The sequence below is a fragment of the Micrasema longulum genome, unplaced genomic scaffold, assembly GCF_059751315.1.
Source record: "Micrasema longulum isolate JH-2025_06_02 unplaced genomic scaffold, ASM5975131v1 h1tg000098l, whole genome shotgun sequence".
Classification (NCBI taxonomy): domain Eukaryota; kingdom Metazoa; phylum Arthropoda; class Insecta; order Trichoptera; family Brachycentridae; genus Micrasema; species Micrasema longulum.
In genome coordinates, this window is record NW_028277304.1 from 458,514 (window position 1) to 485,773 (window position 27,260).

The following is a 27,260-nucleotide window of genomic DNA, read 5'->3' on the forward strand; positions in this document are numbered from 1 at the left end:
GTGTAAAGTGGCCACTTAAACCAGCCAATGACAGGTCATAAACCCTGTACATGCCTAGACTTCCATATTCCCTTATTTTAGGTATTCTCCATCCTTGTTGTAATTTGTTAAAATTATGTAACATATTTTCAACGTCGTTTTTATCATTTTCCGTTTTATCTGACCTTTTCGCATATCCGATCTTGCCACGGCCGATTTAAGTCGGATAATCGAGACTCTACTGTAGTTATAATTTTTGTATGCCGACAAATAAGAAATACAGTTTTGAGTGTGAAATAGATCTAGAACCCTGGACGAACGTTTTTGACTCGATGGCAATACTCAGAAAAAAAAACACTAAAAAAGAAATCGAATAATAATAAATCTGCCTCGTAATGTAGTGGTTGGCGCGTTCACCTATCATAATTGAGATTCCGGATTGTATTTCTGTTGGTCGACCTTTGGCGGTATTTGTTTAGTATGTGGTTGTACACTGCAACATTCAACTTACTGCACTGGCACCAATGCAGTAGCCTATGCACTATTGGGTGCGGAAAGGCAATGACGATGGTGATGATGTACTGGCACCTGCGTAAGACTGATCACCTTACCTTTTTGTAACATAAATAATCATGATACGCTGCAATTAGGGTACCAATTCAGATGCAGTACCCTAATCACCACCTGTTATGAATAGGGAAATGAAGATAATTGATTTCGATTTTTTTTATTACTATGCGGGATAGTCTAAATAGTTTTGTTTTCATGGGGTATCCATTTTTTATCAGACAATTCGTATAATTATTTTAATGGAAAATAATGCGATGCGTGTCAATTACAAAATACCTTTCATATTTATCTGTATTCAACTATATTTGTTAATCACCTATATTGCATATACGCAAACTAGGAAATGAATGCACCTTTCAAATCGACATTTTTAACTCGAGTCTCTGTGAATTCAAATCATCTCTTTATAAATATTTCATGATGTTCTATATTAACGATTAACAAATTATTTGCAAAAGCTACTAACTCATTTTATATTCAAATATAATGACTTTTTTATATCTTGTGTATGCTGACATACATACATGTACATGTTTATTAACATTTTTTGTTATTTTCCTTTTATACCCATCTTTTAGTATTGTTTTAAAATTTTTGTTTATCTATCTTACTCAGTATATTGTTTTATTTTATATTATAAAAGGCACTTGTGCCGGATAATAAATAAATAAATATAAAATACTTCCGAACCCTCTTTTACTTCTATAAATACCGTATTTCTTTTTCACTTCTATTTATATTTTCTACCAGTCGATATATGATAAATGGACAGTTTTGAACCAGAGCGACTCCTTATCATGCATTAAGCTTTATAGAGATTTCGTCATAAAACATTTTTGACTTCAAACACCTTTCCACTTATCAAATTTAACGTATAAAATGCAGAAGGAACTCTAATATTTTTCATTCTCATCCGATAAGCAAGATTAGAATAAAGTTGGCATTTTTATGTTAATTGAGTGTACTTAAAATATGTAAATTAATATTGTTCTTAACAAATTACAACAGGGATGGAGAATACCTTAAAGAAGGCAATATGGAAGTCTAGGCATTTACGGGGTTTATGACCTGTCATTGGCTGGTTTAAGTGGCCACTTTATACACTGTGTAACATTTACCGTTCTGCCTATGTTTGAACATCCATATTTCTTCAATTTTTCCATTTGTTGATTTTAGTGAAAAAAAAGAGCTGAAACCTTTATTGTTGTGAAGAGATTTAATTGACTAAATTATTACACAATTTAGAAAACAATTTCAACTTCATTAAAATGCAAGAATTTAAGAAATATGGATGTTCAGACATAGGCAGAATGGTGAATGTTACACAATATGTAAAGTGGTTACTTAAACCATCCAACGACAGATCATAAGCCCTGTAAATGCCTAGACTTCCATATTCCCTTCTTCAAGTTATTCTTTATTTCTGTTGTAATTTTGTTAATCTTAATGACTCCCGAGAGGGTAAAATCTAGTATTTTATCTCCAAACATTTGGACAAACTCATATTTTGTAATATAATTATTATTAATTTATATAAAGAATTTGTAATACGGGTCGAACCTTTGATTGTGTGTTAGTTACGGAATGTGTAAAAAATTCAGACAATTCTACGAAATATCATATACCTACAGTTATCTAGCTATTATTTTTATTCAATCCATCTAATCTTTATACTCGTTTGAAAATGCCCTAACAAGGCAAAACAATTGTCCCGAAATTTTTGTTTTTTTTTTTTAAATTTGTAAAAATAAAATAAAGTGTTCAGTAGACTCAAATCAGAGTTTAATTTCTAATATTATAAGTTTAAATATGGATTTCTACAAAATAAACACCAAATCAATTAATTATTTTTATTTTTACCTCTTAAAAAAGTATTGTGTGTATGTGACTTATATAGAAGACGTTCAGTATTTTTTTTCATTTTTATATTTGTTAATAGACTATCAAACCACCCCAATAAAAAAAAATATGTATCGTATTATCATCACTCTTTCAAAGTTTTGTCATTTTAATATTTCTCCGCCCGTGACGTCACTAGTTGTTCTGACATTTAAAAGTTAACTTCGCTAAACTTGGCTTCCCGGAAACCGGAAATATATCAAAACACAAAATTGATTGGCTATTTTAAACAGCAGTGCAATCTTGTGACGTTTAAAATTTTCTATTCAATTTGCCTTACAATTGAACGAAGTTATGCAGAAAGCAGCCAGCTATAGAAAAGTGAAACTGAGATAATAGCACGTTTGTGAAATAAGTGAATAATCAAATCTACACAACAGTTGGATGTTTTTGACTTTGACAAATGATAAACAATAAATACATTAGTTTTTTTATACTACAAACAAGAACATATTCATGTATTTGACCAGTTTTAATGATTTTTTGAGTACCTTGTTTCAAGTGCTGTGGTTTTTTTTCGTTTACGTTATATAATATTATTTTATTTGATTACATGCTTTCATAAATCATAAATCTAATTTTTTAGGCAATTGTTCTGCCGCATTTCAATTATTGTTCTAGTGTTCTCTTTCTGAGCACTGAAAATCAATATAATGTCATGCAGAAAGCTCAGAATAGGGGAATGAGGACAATATTGAGATGTGGCAGATAAACGAAAATTCAGCATATGTTGACGGTACTGAACTTGCTTTCGGTAAAGCAAAGACTAATTCTAAATACTTGAGTGTTTATATTTAAATTAAAAAAATCATTATTGCCTGGATACATGTATTGTGATGTTCCGCGTAATTACGAAATTCATCGCCATCCTACGAGGGGAGGTGAGGGTTTCAGACTCCCCAAAACAAGAATCCAGGCAACTTAAAACAATCTGTATCATAAAGGACTTAATGTGTTTGATGAGTTGCTTGCTGAGATTAGGGATGCTGCGTCTATAGCATCGTTTCGTGGGGTGGAAATGACTTTGGTTAAAAACAAACATCTATATGAGTAGTGTCATTGGAAAGCGTCTGGATTCTATAACAATATTTTGTTTTCGAAATTATTTAAATATATATATCTTTATTTGTATAATTCCTCTGTACGTGTGATGTCACCTTACTCCTCCTAAACGGCTTAACCGATTTACGTGCGGTTTTCAAAGAAATATAGATCTTTGCGCTCTGCGTGTTCGTAGATATTAAAATCTTCAATCGAATATGTAAAAAAAAAGTTAGGAGCATATACGTTTTATTCTTCGATCTACCAGGGTTGCATTCGAGGAGAATGCATTTGCAAAAAAATGGAAAGATGTTATTTTTTGTGTATAAAAACTGTTTGTTTTTGAAAGTTTACAAAAAGCATTTGTTTTTTGTGGATCTCAATCAAATTCTTTCATCAAATTCCTTATAATTTCTACCCATTTATTTCTTTTTACTAGATTTTTGGTAACACTAAAATAATTTTAAATTCAATACATTTTTTAAAATCGTATTCCTACATAAGTACACCACTTTGTTTATGAGACGATCGGAGTTTTACGTTTGCAAAAAGAATGCCATATTTGAAAAAATATTTATTTTATATTTTGGAATTCAACCAATAACAAGTACCTACTTAAATTCAATATTTTTTAAATATCAACAGTTTTTAGTTTTGGAATTTTATCACAAACAAGTACCTAGATGAAAAGTATTTTTCCAAGGTGATAGCAGGCAAGCCAACGTTCAGGCAGGACAACTTCTGTCGGGTCTACTAGTATATATGTATATTGTTTATTAGTAAAGGTATAACTAGATGTTGAAATTTTATTTGTACAACTATCCAAAATAAATACAATAATGAAATTTTAGGTAGACGAAAGTAAGCATTTTCGACACCTCGATAAATAAATAATGAAGCTGCCAAAGCTTCTTGCGGTATTTGCGCAGTGTACCGTGAAGATGCTATGAATTATTGGATAATTTATTGTAAAATAGTAAAGAAAAATATATTTTAGGCTATTTTTCTGGTGTTGACATAAGTTTTGTTCGTTTTATTTTTCAAATGAATGCGAACGCAAGACGGTGTCGAAAACGTTTACGTTCGTCTAATTGAATTTTCATTATAACTTTTAAAACGCAAGTTTTTCCTTTTTTGAAAAATGGCCAATTTAGACATACCACAGTGTTCTTCTGAAAGTGCGATTTGTCAATATACCTTGTCTTTTTTTCTCGAGTTATCTTGTCTTTTGAGTTACACCTGTCAATGACTAATGTCACTTGTTTTATTCCCGCCCATTAGTTCCACTTCGCGATTTGTATCAAATGTCTTCCGTAGACTGATTTACGTCACAGAAGTGTAACAATCAGAGTAGAGTTTGAGTGGAGCTGTCAGTCTGTTAAGCGTCGCGACGCCAACGCCGATAAAGCAGCGCCAGCGCTCGTTAGCATCGCTTCCTCCAAATGTTAACGACTCATTCTTCTACCATCGCGCGCTTTTTACTACTTCAGCCCCGTGGGTGGTCGTAACTCAAACATTTGTTACCTTGTGCCTTGGTGATTTTGACGCGGTGATGACGTAGAAATACACTTTATTTTGAATTCGATAAACTCAACTGACGGAATCACTTTCATTATTCCATCAGTTTCATCACATTGACCGGTCAAATATTTTTCTATGCAGTTTTTCCATTAGTAACAGCCTCATGTATTTTTTTATTCCTGGGATTTTCAATCATCACGATGATATACTGCATTGACTAATTCTTATAATACTTTTTACCTTGTCTAGAATCAAACCTCGATTATTTACCACGATTATCTGTTTCAAAATGTATATTTCAGTTATTCCTTTCATTCAAAACTTATAATGCAAGTTGTTAGAACTAAACAGTGTTTCGCCTAGCATTAGGGGTGAATATGAAGGAGAGATAGTGGAAAAATTCAAGAGCTTTTAAGACTTTACCGTGTGCCGTGACCATTATATATTTAAAATGTGGCAAACGCGAGAAAGAAGATAAGTACACTTTGTTTAGAGAGAGGAATTGCTGTTAGCTTTATATTAGACACAGAAGCTTTCGAGAGCGCATCTAAAGACTAAAGTCATAGGAATTTTTAATTTATTTATTTGTATTATTTGTGGATAATTTATGGAAAAAATTTCAGTAAGATGCTTGTTGTATGCTGATGATGCAGTTCTGTCTGCATAACAAATATAAACAATGAAACTGACTGCATAACAAATATAAACAATGAATGTCTCGAGCAAGTAAAATAATTTGTGTATCTGGGAAGCATGTTTTCAAAAGATGAAAGAGTAGAAATAGATGTTGAAAGAAGAGTGAATGCGGGCAACAAAATGAACGGAGCACTAAGCACAGTAATTTCTAATAAAAATATGTCAATCTAAGCTAAATTGGCAGTGCACAACGGAGTTTTAGTCCCAACACTTATGTATGGAATTGAAACATGGAACTGGCAGAGGAAGGATGAAAGCCGAGTGAACGCGGTTGAAATGCGATCTCTTAGACGAATGTGTGGGAAATCAATGTATGACAGAGTTACGAATGATGAAATCAAGTGAAAGTGTAAATCTGAGTCAAGTATAATTGATAAGATTAAGAAAGGGTCTCTGAGATGGTTTGGTCACGTTGAACGAATGGACGACGAAAGAATGGTAAAACAAGTATATATGGCGAAAATGAACGGCAACGTGAGACGAGGACGACCAAGGAAGACGTGGCATGATCAGATAAACCAAAATCTTAAGTCTGGTCATGTCAAAAGCAGACAAAACCGAAGGGCATGTATGACAAGATGTATGAATGTGGAAGAAGCTAGGAATGTATGCCAGGATAGACGTGTGTGGCGGTCCATTCTCTCTGCCTACCCCTACGGGGAAATGGCGTGATGGTAGTAGTAGTGTATTATTTGTAATCCACCAAAAAAAAAAGTTTGCAAAGTTCATACATTATATTTACATTTTTAAAATTATTTATTTTTATTAATTATTTTATTATCATTTACCGTAGTTCTTCGATTATAAGACGCATTTTTTTTCTATTTTGGTGACTCGGAATTAGGGATGCGTCTTATAATCGATGGCGTCATACAATCGCTGTAAAAATCTATCTAGTGAAAAAAAATATGCCTAATTATCGTTTAAAATGTCGGCAATAACAACAACAACAACAAATTATCACCCATTTTCCCCGTAAGGGTAGGCAGAGTGGATTGAACACCATATCACTCTGTATTTACATACAGATCTCGCTTCCTTTACATTCATATATCTTCTCATGTACGCACGTTTTTCTCGGTCTTCTTTTATTTCTGCATCCATCAACATTCGCATCGTTAATATTTTTTACATGTTTAAACCGGCGCGGAACATTTATTGATTTTGTCGAGAGTGCCTATCTTAGCCTGACATAATGTACAAATCTCGACATTTGTGCATCTATCTTACATAATTTTACCACACATATGCTTGAGAGACCGCTTTTCGACAGTATTCAGCCTAATTTCATCCCTGTTTTTCCAAGTCCATACTCCGCTCCCATACTTCAGGGTCGGCACCAGGACTCCATTGCGAACTGCCAATTTTGCCTCTTGCGACAAACATCTATTTGCCAAGGTTGATTTAAGTGCACCATTCACTCTCTTTCCGGCTCTTACCTTTCTTTCAATATCTTTCTGTCATTCCACTCATGGTAAATATACTTCCCAAATACGCAAATTTATCTACATGTTTTAGTATAACCCCATTCTCAATGATTTTAAATTTCATCATAATTTAATTTCTTTTAAATACCATCACATTCGATTTATCGACATTCATCGCTTCTCTTACATACATCGTAGACTTTTGTTACCGAGAATTGCAGGTTCTCTCTTTAGTTAGCAAGAAGCATGGCATCATCAGCATACAAAAGACGATTGACAGTTAAATCACCTATATTTGCTCCAATGTTGGCAATAACATATTATCAAATAACCGAAATAAACTATTTTACTATAATACTTGGACATAAAAAAGAGGAGTGAGAGGTTCTCTTAGTGGCTAAGAATATAGATGATCATTGAAACCCCCTTATTTGGTTTATTGTTTTATATTTTTTTATTTGATTACGTATGAAAATGAAACTTAATTAACGAGGTTCTTAATACTATCCAAAACTTCGTTGATAGCGGTTTCTGGTTGTCATGGCAAAGGGTTAAACCATTCCGAATCCTATTGGATTTGGGTAGAAATTAATTTTAAATTTCCTTTATGTACGGCGAGATCCTTGCTCTAAGCTTTTCTGAATGTGCTAAAGATATCTGATAAGGGTCCCGTAATGAAAGTTCTGGCGCTGATTGAATCATTATTTAGATTACTAGAATATTCCATTTACTAAATAGGCTTCATGGCTTCCTTCTTTCTTCTCTCGATTTATCAGATTATTCAGAGTTCCTTCCATAATTGAAGAAATTACTCAAGTTTCAACTCATTTCATAGAGATAAAACAATATTTTAAAAACAGTCATTTATTTATTTATTTCGATGGCTTACGCCTTTGACAAAGTATAAAATAATATTGAAAAACAATTATAATGAAACAAAACACCTGAATATAGTATAGAAAATATAGATACATTAAATATAATCAGCAAAAAATAAGGAAATAATAAAAAAAAAAATTAATAAGAAATTATAACATAGATATGCAGAAAATTAAAATGTGCGTGTTCGTAGATATTAAAATCTTTAATCGAATATGTAAAAAAAAAATAAGTAGCGTAAATGTGTCATTCATCGATCTACCAGGGTTGCATTCGAATAGAATGCATTTACAAAAAAATGGAAATATGTTGTTTTTTTGTGTATAAAAAAAGTTTGTGGTGGATCTCAATCAGATTCTCTCCTTAAGTTACAAATAATTTCTACCCATTTATTTATTTTTACTGGATTTTTGCTAATCCTATAATAATATTAAATTCAATACATTTTTTAAAATAGTATTACTACATAAGTACACCCCTCTGTTGGTGAGAAGACCGGAGTTTGACGTTTGCAAAAAGAATGCCATATTTGAAAAAATATATATTTTATGTTTTGGAATTCAACCATAAAAAAGTACCTAAGTACTTACTTATCAATGTAAAGTATTTTTCCAAGCTAATAGCAGGCAAGCCAACGTTCGGACAGGACAACGTATGTTGGGTCCGCTAGTTTTAAATAATTTTTGTTTGGCACTTCCTGAATGTATTTTAAAAAGTAAACTTGTTTTTGCGGTCGAGATTCTCTGCGCAGTAATTGAATTTCAGTTATCGTTCACTCCGGCCTACGCGCCGTGCGTTGTGAAACATTTTCTTTGGCGTCTTCTTTCAGGAAATGCGATTTTAATCGAAATTCTAATTTCCCCTATTCACGGTACTCGTTGTGGGCGATTCTATCTTAATTAAACGGTTCATTTCCATTTCTATCTCGCCTCCTCTTCTGGCCCATAAATCTCTACCCCTTAACTGGCAGGACACTTTATACGTACTAAGGACGAATGATTTCTTCTACCGATTTTAATGACAAAAAATATACATTTCTTATTGTGCATATATTTTTATTTTATTTAACAAATTTTCGGACACTGTCCAATTTAATCAAATTATGTAACGAAAAACAATAATAATATAGTAATAAATAATAGAATGAATACAACAAAGAAAAGCAAAGACAATTTTATACATCAGACAGGCACTTTGGAATCTAAATATACAGTTAATTTATTGGGAATATTTCTTCAGCCTATTTCGATCTTGATTTTCATTAACAAATCGAATCATTCTGGGTAGAGGCGCATGGAAACTATTATTAGTCTTATGATGACCGAGAAACAGAATTTCATTATTTCTGAGTCTACGTGAAGGAACATCTAGAGATATTTGTTCTAGAGATATCTAGAGATATTTGTCGGAACATCAAATAAACTACTAAGTATCTTAAACATGCAAAAAAAATGCATTAAATCGACGTTGTGAGAGACTGGATATATTCAGGAAAAGTTCGATGTCGATATAGTTATAGTGATATCTTGTGATTCCTTGTTTGAACGCAATTTCTTTTAAATTTATGCTGAACTGATTTGATGCGATTTATATGAGTAACATATGAAGGAGACTATATTACGGAGGCGTATTCAAGAATGAGATGAAGGAATGAGTAGTTAAGTGATTAATAATTATATAATCAATATAACCAATTTTTTTTAAATACAAATAATATACATTATTTTAATTTTTTTATGAAAATATTTAAATATTATTAAAAACGCTTACTTTTTGATTTTCCGTAATAAATCATTGTATTGCATATTTATTTTAGGTAAAATTCACTGACTTATAATAAATAGACACATTATTCCTGTTCTAGCTACGTCTAATATTTGTGAAATATTGTGAGCATTAGTTATTTTTTGACAATTTGTTAAATTTATACATTCTTGTCAAAATGGGATTTACATATTTCCTCACTTCGTGTTAACTTCTCTTAAGCTCATTACCACAGAAAGACCTTTTTTTTAATGTACTTAAAAATATTACTTACTATCTACCTCTTCCACAAATTAGATTGTATAATCATTGTAGTATTTACAAATGAAGCGATATATATATAGTATTTTAGAAAACAACACTTATCGTTTTATTCATAATTACAATCAAATTTATGAAATAAGCAGATAACTTGTTATATATTCAAGTACAGTTCTTAAAACTTTGACCGTTGCCTGCTAATGTTTTATTTTTGGTAAAGTATAAGGTATTCTCTTTTCACTTTACCGAACAATCACTTAGATGGATCAGATCTTGTCTTGAGGTAGTAATATTTTTATTTATTTTTGTCCTAGAATTAATTTTCTTTATTTGCATTTTATTTTAATGGTGCTTATATGTTTTATTAGGATATGTGTTTGCCATTTTTCGAATGGACTAAGTCCGTTAGTAAATAAGTAAATAAATAAATTGCATAGAAATACAAATGAACTAAGAAAATGTATGTCTCTTTCTTATACGAATGATTGCGTGTATAACGTGATTTGCTATTACTTTTTTTTTTTTAAGGAAACGCTTTACGTAATTTGCTCTGTCTTAGATGCAACTTATAAAGGAGTAACGTGTATAATTTATTATTTTATTTATTATAGATTAGTGAAATAAAAATGCAAATATTTTGTGGTCCAATTTACAGTACTATTTTGTCTCCTGCAATGAGCGTTCCACGAAAAACAGGAACGAATATTAATATCATCATAATTACTCTTTTTGTCAATGGTGCATAGGGCACTGCATTGGTACACTAAATGCAGCATATATTTATCACCTGTTACATGGAGGTAATGTGATTAGCTTTACGCTTCGGGAACATAAAATATTGCAGTGAATTACCACTTGTTGAATCAATGTTTCATGTCTACTTTCCCAAGAATCGGACCCGGGATCTTAAGCATGGTAGGAAAACGCGCCAACCAGTACATTTTGACGCGAACCCTTATCTTCACACGATTTTCTTATTCAGGATTTTTACCTGCCATTTAGTCGATGGCACTTGTCCAGGATTTTGGCTCTATTTCACACACAGAACTGTATTTTTGTTCCGCCCGGATACATTTAAATATATTTTAACTAATTACTGCACCCTAATCGCGTAAAATCTCTTTCGTCTATGATTTTGACCCGAATCTTTCATAAAGTTGTTTGGCGTCGGGTTTCAGTAAACTTTTCACGTCACGGTTATACTCCCTCGTGTTTCTGCCACCCGGGTGAACTTTTCCAGTCAACTGTGATTGATTGGTTGAGCCTTATTGCGAAAATTCGGAGCCTTCAGGATTTTCTGCAATCTCCTGCACCGTTATGTCTTCCTGGTGAGCTCAATCCCAGAAACGTTTTAAAAGCCCCATTTGATTAATAAACTTCAATTGCTAAGACCTGCTTTCAAACGACTCTTTGTAAAATATCTGAAATAATGCATTTCTGAAATCAGTTATGAGGAATTGAGGTAATAAGAAATTTTATATTTAGAAATACTTAATAATGCGCTGTTCATTCGCTTTTCCTGGTCGTTTTGCAAGTCTATTATTTTGACAAAATAAATACTAATGGCAAACTTCATCACACCAGAAAATAATATCTAAGGAATGGGCAAATTATTATCACTATTCAGTCCACTTATAGTTACTATACATTGGCATACATATACTTACCCTCACATGGCAGGGGCGAATTGTCTAAATAAGCGATCAAACACAGCTTACCATTATATAAATACGTAGTGTATAAAACTGTCTTAGCATTTTGTTGATTATCTCTGTATATTAAGTCTTAAGTATTCTTTATATCTTATTATGTGGAAAAAAATTAAATATTAAGTTTATATCTGAAGCACTTACTTTGTGGTTATTTATTATAATAAAAAAACTTTGCTTTAAACCACTAATATTTATTTTCCACCGACCGGTTCCAAAGCAAACAAGCTTCTTCGTCAGGGTTTACGTAACTAATGAATTGATACCTATTTATTTTTTTAATTATGTTCTCTAAATACTACACGTGGACTCAATAAATCAAGTCGTTTTATATAATTATTATTGAAGTTAGACAGGAGAGGACTAAAATAAATATTGTTTATTTGGTTATTAATTATTGTTTTCTTATTATGAATCGCTTTTTTAGTTTCTAAGATTTCTAAGTTGTCTAATTTTAATATTTTATTTTCAACATGAAGTACTTTTAATCCAGTGTCTTTATTAAAGTTATTATTATTTTCAAGCAGATGATTTGCGAATTTGAAATTAGTGGTTAAAAACAAAGTTGTTTTATTTATTTTATTTAGAATAAATAAATATTTGAATTTCGATAATAACGTTAAAAGTTACTTTGTTTATAGGAATGGTAACAATATAATTGTTATTTTTTATAAATCACCACCACCGTTTATATATTCCTACAAAAATAAATTGTCTATAAAGTGCGCCCCGCCTGTTCTTTCATTTTTTTCAACGTTTAGCATATTATGACACTATTAACCACAAGAACTAGTGACGTCACGGGCAAAGTCATTTCGAAATTGATGATACACATTGCGGCAAACCAAAAACAAAACCTTTCCAAAAAAACTTTATCTTCAAAAGAGCCTGGAGATGCTTAAATTCTCAAGAATCTCTATTTCACTGTGCATTTCTCATTACTCGCTTTCTCTACTCACGTTTCCCGCACTTTTTGCCTTTATTTTCCCGGCGTTCTTTTTTCTTTGCATTTCCCGCGTTTTTGCGTCCGGCTCTTCCGAAGATTTTTTCACGACCCGTCGGTTTTGTATCATAAGACGATACCCTGAAACTCTCCGCTTGGAACGCTTGCTATTGCTAACCGTAGCCTGATGCTTTTTCTCTATTTTTTCCATTCATTTTGTTTGTTTTTATAACTTGGAACCGTTTGCCAATAGTCCAGGGTATAACATGCATAATTAAAAATAGCTTTACTGATCAGAGAAGAGATTCGCAATGTTTCTTTTTTGCTCAATTTTCTACAATTTTTCGATTTCATATGAATATAGATTTCCAATTTCAAATACTTGAGAAAAAAAATGTTAACAGAAAGATAGAGACATTCTTTTTTTTGACATTTGTCTTTGAACCAATCACAGGTCACAATCTTTGAAAAAGTTAAGAAGGTTTGTTCCATAGGATTAATAGCCTACACTAAATATATCCGATATGTGGGATTGCAAAATCTTCTCCGACTTTTGACTATTCCATATTAGAACACAGCTATCTAACAAGATTTACATCTGTTGATGCCCTTGGTTGTACCAAAATTAAAAAATAAATATGGACAACGTACGTTGGATTATATTGTTCCAAAAATATTTCATATGTTGCCACTTGACATGAAAATATGTCATAGTATATATAAAATTATGTTTTTATTACGTTAGTGGTTAGTAGACAGAACGTTCCTATATTGATTTATTATTTATGCAAAACATTTTTTTATCTCTCATTGAATACATTTTTGTTATTTTCTTAGGTTAACCTTATCTTTTATTTCTTTCTTATTTTATTTACATATTTTAGATCTTAATTTTAATAGGTACTTTTACTTTTAATATTCTTATTATATTTGTTTTTTTCTGTACATATGAATTTAGATTTTCGATTTACTTTGTTTTATTTTTTATCTTGTTTTGATAACATTTAGGAGCACACGCTATTTATATACGTGTTTAGTTTTTTTTCTTATATTTAAAATATATTTTAGTAAATTTCTTTTGTTTAATTTTAATTGTATTATTTTCCTCTATCTTATTACTTTGAAAAAAAATATTTCTTTAAACTATTTTTATATCTTCATTATTTTTTTTTATTTTATGTTAATTAATTTATACGTATACAGTATTATGTATGTTATTTGATTATTAATTAAAACTATAGTCTGAGCACCCGATGACAAACTATTATTGAATAGTTCATCGGGACAATATATATTTTAATACTTTGTTTTCTTTATAATGTATCAATATTGTAATAATGTGTATATTTCGTTGAATAAAGACTCTATGAAGTATTTCATTTCTCCACATGTTAAAAATGTACCATAATAATGTATTGTAATATTTACCTTCCGGTATAAGTGGGTTGTTTTAATTCCTAATTTGATTTGGAACTTGAAAGTTTTACCGTGCAACTTCCGAAATTAAATTCGAAAATGGAGCGTTCTTTCAATTGCTGAATTCTTCCCGCGTCTCGACAGATTGACAGTTACCTTAAGTAGGACATGAAACTCTCAGGAAACTTTATAAGTACCTATGTTCCTTACAACTTGTTGGGTTTGGGTGTGTATATTTGTCTACGTATGTATATTTACTAAAAAAATTACAGACATGTAAAACTAAATTGATGACGTCAGTTCATGACGTTTGTTATTTCAAAATTTACTTTAATGTTATTTTTATATGGCTTTATGTAACGTCTTGTAGTTGACGCATTGGCCTATAATAAAAGCGATCCAAATATTTTTTCCACCATCGTCATCGTTTTCCTAAACGCATTAAGTGGTGCATTGGGCAATATATTGGAGTACTAAATTTAACGCATAACTATCTATCTACTGTTACATAAAGATCCGGACAATCATTTTTTCAGTTTAAAACCACATTCAAAACAAAAAATTTACCATCAACGTTTTAAGTATATCTGAATGTTTGTAGACAAGATAGATTTCGTTCCCTAGGGAGTTATTAAAATCTAAATTTATTTCGGAAGAGAGGGAAAACATTTTTTAAAATGGAATATGGTAGCATAGGCATTAACAGGGTTTATGACCTGTCATTGGCCATTTCAATAAAGGTCTCAGCTCTTTTGCTCCACAAAAATCAACAAATGGAAGTGTTGAAAAAATGTGGAGCATAGGCAGAATGGTGAATGCTACACAGTGACCACTTAAACCAACCAACGACAAATCATAAGCTCTGTAAATGCCTAGACTTCCGTATCCTTTCTTGAAAATGTTTTCCCTCTCTGCGGCAATACATAAAAATATTTTACGTTTACTCTGCTACGAATCGATCCCGTGATTTCAAACATGGTAGACCAACGTGCCAACCATTACACCACTAGGCGAACTTTCAACTAGGTTTTTTTGTGTTTTTTTTTTCTTTTTTAATTACTAATAAATACAAAAATACCTCCTTATCTTTCACGGAATATTTTATTTTCTCTTTCTCATATTATACAAAACTATTATACCTGTCTTTTTATTATAGGAGCCAAAAATTCATCAACATTTCTTGTATACCCACGAGCCGGCCTTGCTTTTGTGGATTTTTATTTACTATTTTCACTATTAAAATGTATTTCATTGCTTTGTATTTTTTTAATACTCTGTTTAACCTCTTTTATGTATATTGTAAAAAAAAACGAAAAATCCTAATAAAATAAAATATAAATCGTTCATGATTTTCAGCTGAGGGTACCATCGAGTAGTTCCTTTCGTCTTTTATTTACAAATATTAAATACGCGATACGTTTTTTTATTTATTAAACAATTAATCTCGTCAATTTTTAATAGCGTTATTTGTTATGTACCGCTATAAATAACAGCAAAATCCCGTGATAATTAAAATAAAGGAAATTTAATTAAATATGTAAGAGAGACCATATTTGCTCTTGAATTACCCTAACGGTCTGAATATACTCCGCGGTAGTATTTCTACATCCAGCGGAACCTCGGGGGGGTTCATATCCTACGAACTTTATTATTAAAATTTAATTATCTGTTATTATTCATGAATCGTGTTCCTTCATATAAATTATATTAGTTACTTCTAGGCATGCTTTTCGTAACGCTATTTGCACCAAAATTTACGTAAAAGTAATTGAGTTACTTACAGTGGTTTTATTTCCATTTGTTTTTTTAAGATCTTTGTCTGGTGTCTTTTATATGCTGATGATACCGTGGTCTTGCTGGGAGCAAAGAAGACCCGCAATTTTTGGTTACTATGTGTGCACCGAATGCTATTTGCTAACGAATGTTGATGAATCAAAAGTAATGGTTTTTGTGTGAAGGAAAATATTTTGAATCAGGTAGAAAAATTTGTGTGTATGTTTACTATGGATGGAAAGACTGAGAAAGATATTTAAAAGAGAATGAGTGCCTGAGTAAGTGAACAGTGCACTGAAATCTACCTTGGCAAACAAAAATGTCTTGACTTCCATATTTCATTCTTTAAAATGTTGTCCATTTCTGTTGTCATATGATAATGCATCTACATAAATTATATTGAAACAAAAAAATAGCACATACGTTGTATGATTTAAAAATCAGTTCAGGGATTAATTACAATTAGAGGTGAAACGGATTAGCCGGATACCGGATACTTGCGGAGTATCCGGCAGATACCTAATTAAACGAGACGCGTTTCCGCCTCGTATAAAGAATTGTAAAACTGTAATCTCGGCTAAACGCTGGTATTCTACTGTGAGCTGTGATAGGTATCGGTAGCCCGTTAGAATGAAGAATTCTTCAAAATATTGTCGACTGACAGTGGCGACTAGCGGGTTCTAAATCCGCTTCTGGGTTCGGCTGAGTCCAGAAAAGTTGCAGTAAAGATCTGAAGAAGACCAAGTGGCGAAGTAATCGGGCAGAGTATAGTTAAACTAGAGTATCTACTTTTTCACTTGTTGTTTAATTTTTAACATGTACACATATTTATACAGCGTTACGAAATCTTACCCTACAGTTTTTCTAGGTATGAGAATCGCGCCGGGCGGCCTCCCACTCTTGCGAAATATTATTTGAGCGGCCAGCGTAAATAGGTGCCCGCTAGCCAGCATGAAAGCTGCGATCCCCTCCACCGTTCCTTCATTGCACAACCGAACGCCGCCTAAAGTGGTCAGATATACTAGACACGTCGCGGCAGGACAGATTCAATGGGCCGGATATCTGGCTATCCGGCTCAGGGGCTCGCCAAATATTCAGTATCCGGTCAAACCAATATCCGTTTCATTACTTATTACGACGTTTTGAAAAACATACAAATTTCATAGAGTAACTACGTTAAAAAATCAGAACACTGAGTTATAATGCCACCAAAGTAGTTACAAAAATATTAAGCATCGTTATTTTTATGTAGATCAAAGCTCTTGTTGATAAAATAGTTTGATTTCCGTACCTTTATTTTACAATATTGTAGAATTGATCGCGGAATCGTCGTTTTCCGCGTGCGTCTTCCACTTGCCGACGGTTTTACGATCCGCTCCGCGGGACGCATATCGCATTTTATATCTTTAACCACAATATCATTTCCGGGATTTTTTACGGTTTAAGCCGTTATTGCGCCTTTTATTGCCAAGGTGGGGTAGGTACTAATTCCCAGTTGTAGCGTTTTCGGTAAGCAGATTTTGTGCGCGCGCTCGCTCAACGTTTTATTACCGCCCTCGGTAATTTATATCAATATTATTACCCAGAATTAAAGCATTTTTTCATTTTACGTCGATTATGTTTCCGCCTCGGACATATTTGCGTTCAATTACCGCTACTTGGATAAAACTTTTTCTATTCCGATTCTTATCTTAATTTACCAATTATTTTTATTTGTTTGCTTTGGAATTTACATACGTAACACGTCAAACTCCAATAAAGCCTGCCTTGGATGTAGAAATAAATAATTGTACCTTCAAATTTTAAGCAAATTTTATAGCTCCTCCTTATTGCGTAAAAATAGTAACATATAAACCGTAGCCACTTCCGTACAAATATTATACTCATTTTATTTTACTTATTATACCCTCGGCTTAAGCCAATTACAACAAAAAAGAAACATATAACATAAACAAACATGGGTCGTTCCTGATTGTGTCGCTACAAACTGTGTCTCTGTCCTAAACAAATGTATGTATAATGTAATTAATAAATAAATAAATAAAATAAAAATATAAACTAGAAACTGAACAAAAATAACGTAGCTAAGGCAAACAAGGACAATAAATTAATGGTATGCAATTTATTCATAAACACGATAAGCAAATAAGACTTCGAGCTAAACCATGCCAATCCATCTTCATCCCACACTGTTCTAGTGACGAAGAGATTTACGAAAAACCGGAAGATCTATCCCAAAGATTTCCAGGTTGTGTGACGAATTGACTAATCTACACATTCTGGACATTGGGGCAAAAAAACAAAAGTTGCTCTTGGAAGAGTTAATAAATAGAAGATTTTGACTTCTGGTGACATATTTGGGAACATGAAAAGAAATTGATTGCAACAGAGATGAGATATCACTTATAGCATTAAGTATTATTTGTATATACATCATGGAGTTAAAATAGCATAAATAAACAGACTTCTAAAAAAATGTAATTCTTTTACCTCATTTCACATACTTTTTTATTACAAAGTACCCCTTGGTATTCGGGCTTAGTCGATTATATATTTGTTAAATATTTATATTAATAATATTATACAATATACATATTAAATACATTATGTTATTTGCAAGACTAAACATATATTTGCAAGACAAAACAGCTTGGCCATAGATTTGTGTTTAGGTGACGTCTTTAAAACAAATATTTTACTCGTCGAAAAAATGCAAAAAATAATTATAAAAGTCGTATAAAAAAAACCTTCAACTTTTCATATTGTCGAATTGTTTAAACAAATCAGGCTTCTAGATATAAAATCATTATTTAAAAAATATATTTAAATAATAATAAACTATATTTGGTTATTTGTGTTTGTTCCTTAAAAATAATGAAGATAAAATATTCTCCCGCAAAATATTGTTATAATATTTTGACAATCCTAACTTGATGTGATTTTAAATAAAAGTACACTTCTAAGGCTTAATGTGTTATTTTTTTCTATAAATCAAAGCCAAGCGTTAGTATTATTTAGTTTGTAATATCTAATAGTATATTGTGTTCATGTTTGACAATGTTGTGAATAAATTTCATTTTAATCCTTTGATGAAAACATTCTGCAGGTTTTAGTCTTAACTTTATGGTAGCTGTATTTTATCCTAGAAAACTAATTTTGACATGCTAATTTTAATAACTTAGACAGGATTCGTTTTTGTTGTCACTGGCACATCACTAATAAAAACCCCTTAAAAATGTTATATTCTAAATTTTTGACGCTGACGTTACGCGTCCCTATGATAAAAAATATAATGATGCTTGTATTTTTGTGTAAAATTGTGCATTATGTTTTTATGTTTGTATTTTTTTAAACAATAATCTCTATTAAATACTTAAAACATATAAAATATTCAAGAAATCACTTTTAGCTATCTTGGAACCGGTTGATTTATATTATTTAGTATCTAGAGAGATAGCTAGCAACCATACATATAATTATTAATCCTTCTCTTACGTACTAATAAACACCGCTTGTTCCGGTGCTGTAGAGTCCAATACACATAAAATTGGGTATTTAAAATCTAAAAATGAAACGTACATTGCAATTTGCTTCAATTAACTATATGTAAAGTCAAAAGTTATAATATTTTAAACACAATCGCTAAAAACATGAATTTGCTAACGCTCACAGTACAAGTAAACGGTCCACCCTTAGCGGAGCTCCGAGAGCAACTGAGCGTTTTGTGACATTAGTACAGGCTGGCCTGCGTCACGCGTAAATTTGTCTCTCTCGTTAGCGAGTATCACTTGTATTATCAATTATTGTATGAATAAAGCTTAAACGCTGATTTTGTATCTATTAAGCAGTGTAAACGATCATATCTATGTCCTTGATTTATTTTATTTTGTTAAAATTTCATGATCCATTTGTATTAATAAATCAATAATTTCGTTCATATTTTTCTGTGTTTGTGCAGTTTTATTGACTTGCTTGCAAAATGACTTCGTTCCAACTAAACTGCGGCTCACCGCCAAGTGGAGACTAGTTGCAGTGCTATGGCGAATGTTTGAATTCAGTGCTAGTTGGTAGTGTGAGGAGGCAGGAGGAGCATCTGTTCGCGAGGAACAGATCTAGTGGTGTGTTTCGTATTAAATGGTGCAGACAACACAATCTTCTATGACAAACAACAACAACAACGGCAATTCCGACATCGACATGGAGTCGCTGGAGGAAATGCTGCGCAAGGTAACATTTTTATTTTTATTTTGTTGTACCTGTCGGGTGCATGATCCCTCGGAGTATTATCCCTATATGAGATTAATCAATTAATTATTGGTGTAGATATGTATGAAATAATCATAAATTCTAAGTCCGATAAATAGTAATGTAATAGTTGGGAATGTAACAAAAATAATCAATGAATATTCGCTAAAGAATAAACCCAAAAAAATTCATACTCGTACACATTGAAGACCAATAAAAAAACCAACAAATGACTTTTGAAGTTCTCGGAGAAACACTTATAGAGCTAATAAAGACTAACACCCTACAGACAACTAAAATGAAACATGCATAGTGAAAATCAAATATACCAACTTACAAAACTCAACTGTATGTTCTTCAAATAAAGGATCATGTTTCGCAAAAAGAATAACCTTAATGTACTTTAATGTACTAAAAATCAAACATAATGATCTTATACAATTTTAGGGGACTGGAAACAAAACATTGATAGAACTACTACAAAGGCAATGAAACAAAATATTTAAATACACACATAATCTGGACTATCTTACCCCGACCGTAGAATTCTATAAAAACGTTGAACTCCTAGACAGACAGCCTGACATAACTAGAAACATTTCAGGTAATCCACAAAATAACACAAGGAAACATCAAATACGATGACATCTCGCTGATAAGAGTTACCGACATACGAGTACACAATCACAACACAATTAATCACAACACGTGATAATCACAACACCAGATAATCACAACACGAGATAATCACAACACGAGATAATCACAACACTCCCATATAGAACGAATGTATGATATTTTCAATACAAATTCTTTTCATGAATGAAAACGAGTTCTCACTAGTAATTTATTAAAAAAATAATGGATTTATTTTAAAATGTAATATTAATTTAACTTTGTTTCCTGGAATACGTGATTTTTTATTTCTTGATTTAACATGTTAGACATAATTTTAAATTGTACATTGGTGGATTTATTGCCAAATGGCAACTTCTCCCAACCAACTGATGATGATGATTTCACTAAATAAAGGTATTATTTAGTTAATTTAAGTTTTTTTCAAAAATTAAAAAAAATATACATTGTTCATATAACTTAGATTTTTTTAAATACTAATGTTGTATAATTTTTTTTATTATTATTATCAAGTTATTCTCAACTTTACTGTGTTATATTTATATTTAGAACATTAGATTTTCATGGTTATTGTTATATTTTATTTAAAGATGTTGTTTCTTTTTTACTTTTTGTTTTTTGTATTATATCTTCACTAAATTTTTTTAGTTTTAATTATTCTATAATTTTTTACCATGTAATACATGTTTATTGTGCACTGCTGTAATTATTTATGTAAATTATTATTTTTTGTAAAGGGTTATTTGAACCGTCGATGTATAAATAAATAAATACAAAAAACCAAAATAAGAAATGTGCCAATTCCGACTTATAAACAATGAACTAAAATTGTACGATGACTTACCTCACAATATTAAAACAGCGGTTATACAAAAATTTGAAAATTAACTAAAGAGTAAAAGGTTGTAGGGTTCATAGTCCATAATCGATGACACGCACGTGCTAAAACGTTTCACCAGAAATAGTGTGACGACCAAAGAAATCAATGTCATCATGTTCTATAAAATCTAATACAACATTATAATGCAACTCTAAAAATATTGCACATGAAATCGGGGGCATCGTTCTGCAGTTCATTCACATCGTCCCTACCATGAAGAAATGAACTACAAAGGAACGTTACCCATAAAGAAGCTACAGAGCGTGGCATTGCCAGTCAGTCAGCCCAACAAGTTCAGTTCAGTCAGTCCAGCTCGACGAAGTCACTCAGTTCCAGCATGTAGTTCAAGTGCAGTTACTTCAACTCCTAAACTCCGTCACACTCGTCCGAAACAATTAATTATTTATTCGCCATATGATAAATAACCATCAAACAGCAACCTCGTGTCTTTTGTCAATCTCTCACAAATCCTACAAGACCAACAAACATACCCAAAGATGATTGATTGCAAATTATTTATTTATTTATTTATGACAAAATACAAGGTTTTTAAATTTTACATATTACATTTTATTACATATTTTATTAGTACGAAAAATTCTCAATCAGCAAAAGTGCTGGTATGAGGGGATATTATATACAAACAAAATAGTTTAAATAATAATTCAATAAAATAACATCACATATCACTCGTCACACGGGCTGTAAAAACTGTTTTATTTAGGTGTTTTTTAAGTACGTACATGTTTTGTATATTTTTTAGATCATTAGAAAGTGAATTGTAAAAAAATATTGCTGTATACAAAAAACTGTTTCTTTTTCTGTTGGTCCTAGGTTGTTTGCAAGTTAAATGTATAATATTAACCGCAAGATTTCTTAATTATATAAATAAAAGTAATAAAAATAAATTGATGAAATTGGTCGTGAAGTTAGACTTTGAAAGGAAAACTAAAATACAGAGTTGTCCACAAGAATAGGATTGGATTGTGCTGCCTTCTGCAAATTAAAAATCATTTTTGAAAACAAATGTATTCAACAATGTTTGAGTAAATCCAATTGCTTGCAGACTGGCTGGATTTCCTCCCTAGGGAGTTGTCCATATTTAAATTTATTTCAACAGAGATGGAAAACATTTTTGAGAAGGGAATATGGAAGTCTAGGCAGGGCTTATGACCTGTCATTGGCTGGTTTAAGTGGCCATTTTTCACACTGTAAGATTCACCATTATACCCGTGTTTGAACATCCACTTTTCCTCAACTCTTCCATCTGTTGAATTTTGTGAAGTAAAGGAGCTGAAACTTTTATCACGTCGGTGAGATTCGTCCGGCTGAACCAAATCACCTGCTAGGCAACTAAGGTTGTATCAACTACCTGGCAAAAGAAGAAGTATAAACATTGGAAAATTGTTTTCAGGCGTTGCCTTCGTAGGTGATTTGGTTCAGCCGGATGAATCTCACCTACGCGATAAAGGTTTCAGCTCCTTTACTTCACAAAAGTCAACAGATGGAAGAGTTAAGGAAATGTGGATGCTTAAACATAAGCATAATGGTGAATGTTACACAGTGTGTAAAATGGCCACTTTGTCTTAAAAGAAAGATGATAACTTATAGACAGGAGACGTCAACCTTTACAAAAAAAAATCCACTCAACGGCTTATGGAACGGCAGATGCTTGGTGTGAGTCTCCAAGATAGAATAAAAAACGAAGAGATTAAACGATGAACCGTTGCTGATATCATGAACTGTGTGGCAAAACTAAAGTGGCAATGAGCTGGACATTTAGCAAAACAGGGGACACCAGATAGACGCTACGAATATTGAGGAGAAATCCTGGACAAATTAACGGAGTGTCGGAAAGTCTTCAAAGAGAGGGACTGCCAACATTGTCCAGATATCTTGTGGTGCTTGGATGCGGAGCGGTTAAGAAAAAGACGAGTGGAAAGAGTTGGAAGAGGCTTACATCCAGCATCGGAGAGAGGAAGGCTAAAGACAAAGAAGAAGAATGTGAATTACTTGCAAGAATAAAATTTATCGCAACAACGAGGAAAACAACATTTATATTGTTGTCAAGCATTTACAAAGCTGAAGTGGCTACTTTACACACTGTGTCGAGATTTAGGTTACTAAAATATTACGAGTTTGTTTAAATGTTAGTAGACAAGAATAAAGCACTTTTATATTCCCTTCTACAAAATGTTATTCATCTCATTTATACTATGTTAATACTAGCAGCTTCCTAGGGGGTTGAATTCAGTCCTTGTCTACAAAAGTTTGGACAAACTCAAATAATTGTTGATATATATTTACCATCTCTGCTGTAACATCTAAATCTTTCCTTTTCTACAAATGTTAGGACAAATATAAAATATTGTTAATAAAACCAACTGGTTCAAAAAGAAGTGTAAAAATTGGGTGAAATAATCTAATTATATGGATCTCATCTGCAGCAATAAGATTTCACTTTTTAATTTCACAAAAAAGGAGGAATTTTTAGAAATCTTAATTAACTAAGTAAATTCTTTCAAAAATCTTTCTGAATTTAACATTTTTATATTAGCATTATATTATTTCTAATGTTATGCAAATAAATGAGTTCGAAGGTTATTGTTTTACATTTTACTTTTTTTTTACTTACAAGTTACTTTTGTCAGCTATTTATTTAAAAATATTAAAAATCGATCAAAATATTTTACTAATTCCATTGTAAGAGCTTCCGTTATCCTGTGTTATTATACTCAAAATGAACAATGGTTTCTTTCAAAGAACTGATACTAATTACACTAGAAACTTCATCAGAAGCAAAACTTACCCTTCCATTATTTTATTTCCAACTACTTCTCCGCAAGCTGCAAAAAATCTCCGCCTCGCCATAAATCTTCACAATTTACTTACCAAACCTAGGTGCTTTTCCTTTGATTGTTTTTGTAAACTTGACTATGAGATTTTTCATCATTTATCTTTACATTACCTCCATATATCTTGCATTACTTCATTGATTTTTTTCGTCTTTGTTCTTTTTCTAATAGTTGTAAGTTTTTTTTCTCATATTGTTAATTTTTTGTTTCAGGTAAAACTTCAAAATGTTTATATGAATTTTTTCCTGCATCATGAAACCGTTTGGGTGAGTTTAATAAATATTAATTATATTTTAGTTTTTTTTTCATCAATAACATTTCGGTAGCCGGATGGAAGAAGTGACATGTGTCATTTTTTCGGTTTTTTGGTTTTCAACGGTTTTTATATTATATTTCAGAAAATACACACTTAAAAATGGCGGCATTAAAAAAGGTTAGTAAACGTGATTTATCACATTCTACGAATACCTATAAAAATATGTTAATTGGATTTAGAAAAATGAATTTAATTTTCAAAATCAATATGAATATTGCGAAGAAATATTTTCATGCATAATTTTTTTAATGAAATTTCAAAAAAAGATGTCTACAAAAACGCGACAGTTTGACTTTGACAATTGTGACGATACTCTATTGAAATTTAAACGGACATAAACAAAGTTCAAAATTTAACCGAATCATGTTGTATGCATTAAACCGTTTTCGCGGGAATTCAAAATTATACATTTAAAAAAAAATACGGTTCTAATACTTAAGAAAAAAATTTTTTTACTCGAAAGCATTTTATTGGCCCTTATCAAATGAAAAATGTAAAAAAAACGTCATTTTTCCTTATTATTGAAAAGTAACAAAAAAAAATCAGTTTGAGATTTAAAAAAATTGAAGATTAAAATTGAGCTTCAGCTTTCCTGCTCTCCTCCTGCTCTTCTCCTGCTCTCCTGTTCTCCTGCTCTCCTGCCCTCCTGCTCTTAAGCTCTCCATTTCAGCTCTCCTTAATATTTTTGGAAATTACAGATGGTCCCTTTTGACCACCGATTTATACTCGTATGTTCCATAAAAACCAAACAGCATAATTTGTAACAGTGCCATACAGTACATACAGAGTGAAGCAGGGTGAAGCGGGGATGTGTTATGTCACCATGGCTGTTTAACGTGTATATCGATAACTGCATGAAAGAACTGAAAGGCTTAAGAATGGGAGCAAAAATGGGTGATTTAAAAGTCAATTGTCTTTTGTATGCTGACAATGCTGTACTCCTTGCTAACAACAAAGAGGAACTGCAATTCTTGGTAACAAAGGTCTATGATGTATGCAAGAGAAGCGATTTGCTGATGAATGTCGATAAATCGAATGTGATGGTTTTTGAAAGAAATGAAAGTATGACTAAATGTGAAATCCTGTGAATGGAGTTACGCTAAAACAAGTAAAGGAATTTGTGTATCTGGGAAGTATGTTTACTAGGGATGGAATGACTGAGAAAGATATTGAAAGGAGGGTAAGTGCCGGGAACAGAGTAAACGGTGCACTTAAATTGACCTTGGCAAATAAATGCTTGTCACAAGAGGCAAAATTGGCAGTTCACAACGGAGTCCTGGTCCCGTCCCTGATGTATGGGAGCGAAGTACGGACTTGGAAAAACAGGGATAAAAGTAGGCTGAATGCTGTCTAAATGCGATCTCTCAGGCGAATGTGTGGTAAAACTATGTACGATAGATGCACAAATGTTGAGATCCGTACATTATGTAAGGCTGAGAAAAGCATTATCGACAAAATCTATAGTAATACAACTGTCAATGGACGATTATTTTCTGCAGAAAGTTAAAAATAAGTCCACTCAAAAAAAGTTTTAATACACTATATTTTATTTTCCTATGTGCCTAGTGTCACCCTTATCCCCTGTTATGTTTATCCACGAAGGGATGGAATGTTTACTTGGCGTGTTAACACACGTTTATAACTTGCAGAGAGGTAAAAAATAACACGAAACCGGGAAAATGGTCGTTACGGATTTTTTTTCTCCTTTTCCCATTTTTTCCCTTTCATTTCGCCCCGAACCGTTAGCGGCATTAATGAATAAAAATGGTCGACCAGTGAACGGTCCCACCAGATCGGTAATCGCGTTACAGCTTTAGTGCAAAGGAATGTTATTTGTGGGAATTTTCCACTTCGTTATGAGAATTAAGGGAAGTGCTTTAAGCACATGAGAACGTGAGATGAGAATTCGTATCTTTTTTATTTACTTATACACGTAGTGTGTTCGCAAATACTGTTTTATAAAATCTTAGCTGAAAAAATATTAATACAAAAAATCTCAACCGGTCAAGATTATAACCCGTCATAAAGCATTTGAAATGTGGGTCCACCGCAGAAAGTTAAGAATATCTTGGGCCGATATGATAACTGACGATAAAGTATAACGTACGGCCGATACGAATAGGGAACCATTTACCGCCGTTAAGCTCGATAAGATTTCATATTTTGGTCATGTGTTAAGAGGTGATAAATATGCCACACTTTAGCTTAGTCGAGGGACGTAGAGGGGTCCGAAGAAACAGCTTTCCTGGCTTCAAAGCCTCCGAGCATGGATCAGGATCAGAACTATGGAGGAGCCGTTTTGCTCTGCTTAGGATAGGGAATCTTTCTCCCGAGCGATCGCCAACGTCGCAAGAATCCGACATGATACGTGAAAAAGAAGAAAAAATCATTTCTTTTGATATGGAACACATACATTGTTTTTTATATCCGTTCAATTACGGCTTATTTAA

General features: G+C 32.1%; 1 protein-coding gene across 2 annotated transcripts in view; it reads left to right on the plus strand.

Moving 5' to 3' along the window:
• The window catches only part of LOC148284657 (uncharacterized protein CG43867), a 650,259-nt gene that overhangs the window by 451,555 nt on the left and 171,444 nt on the right, over positions 1-27,260 (plus strand). Inside the window, exon 1 of one of the 2 annotated variants that reach the window (XM_088236998.1) lies at positions 19,858-20,105. The exons of the other annotated variant lie outside the window; for it this stretch is intronic. Coding sequence (XP_088093124.1) covers positions 20,013-20,105 — 93 coding nt within the window. The 5' untranslated portion in view covers positions 19,858-20,012. Of the gene's footprint in view, positions 1-19,857; positions 20,106-27,260 lie in introns of those variants that run through there. 2 annotated transcript variants of the gene reach the window in all.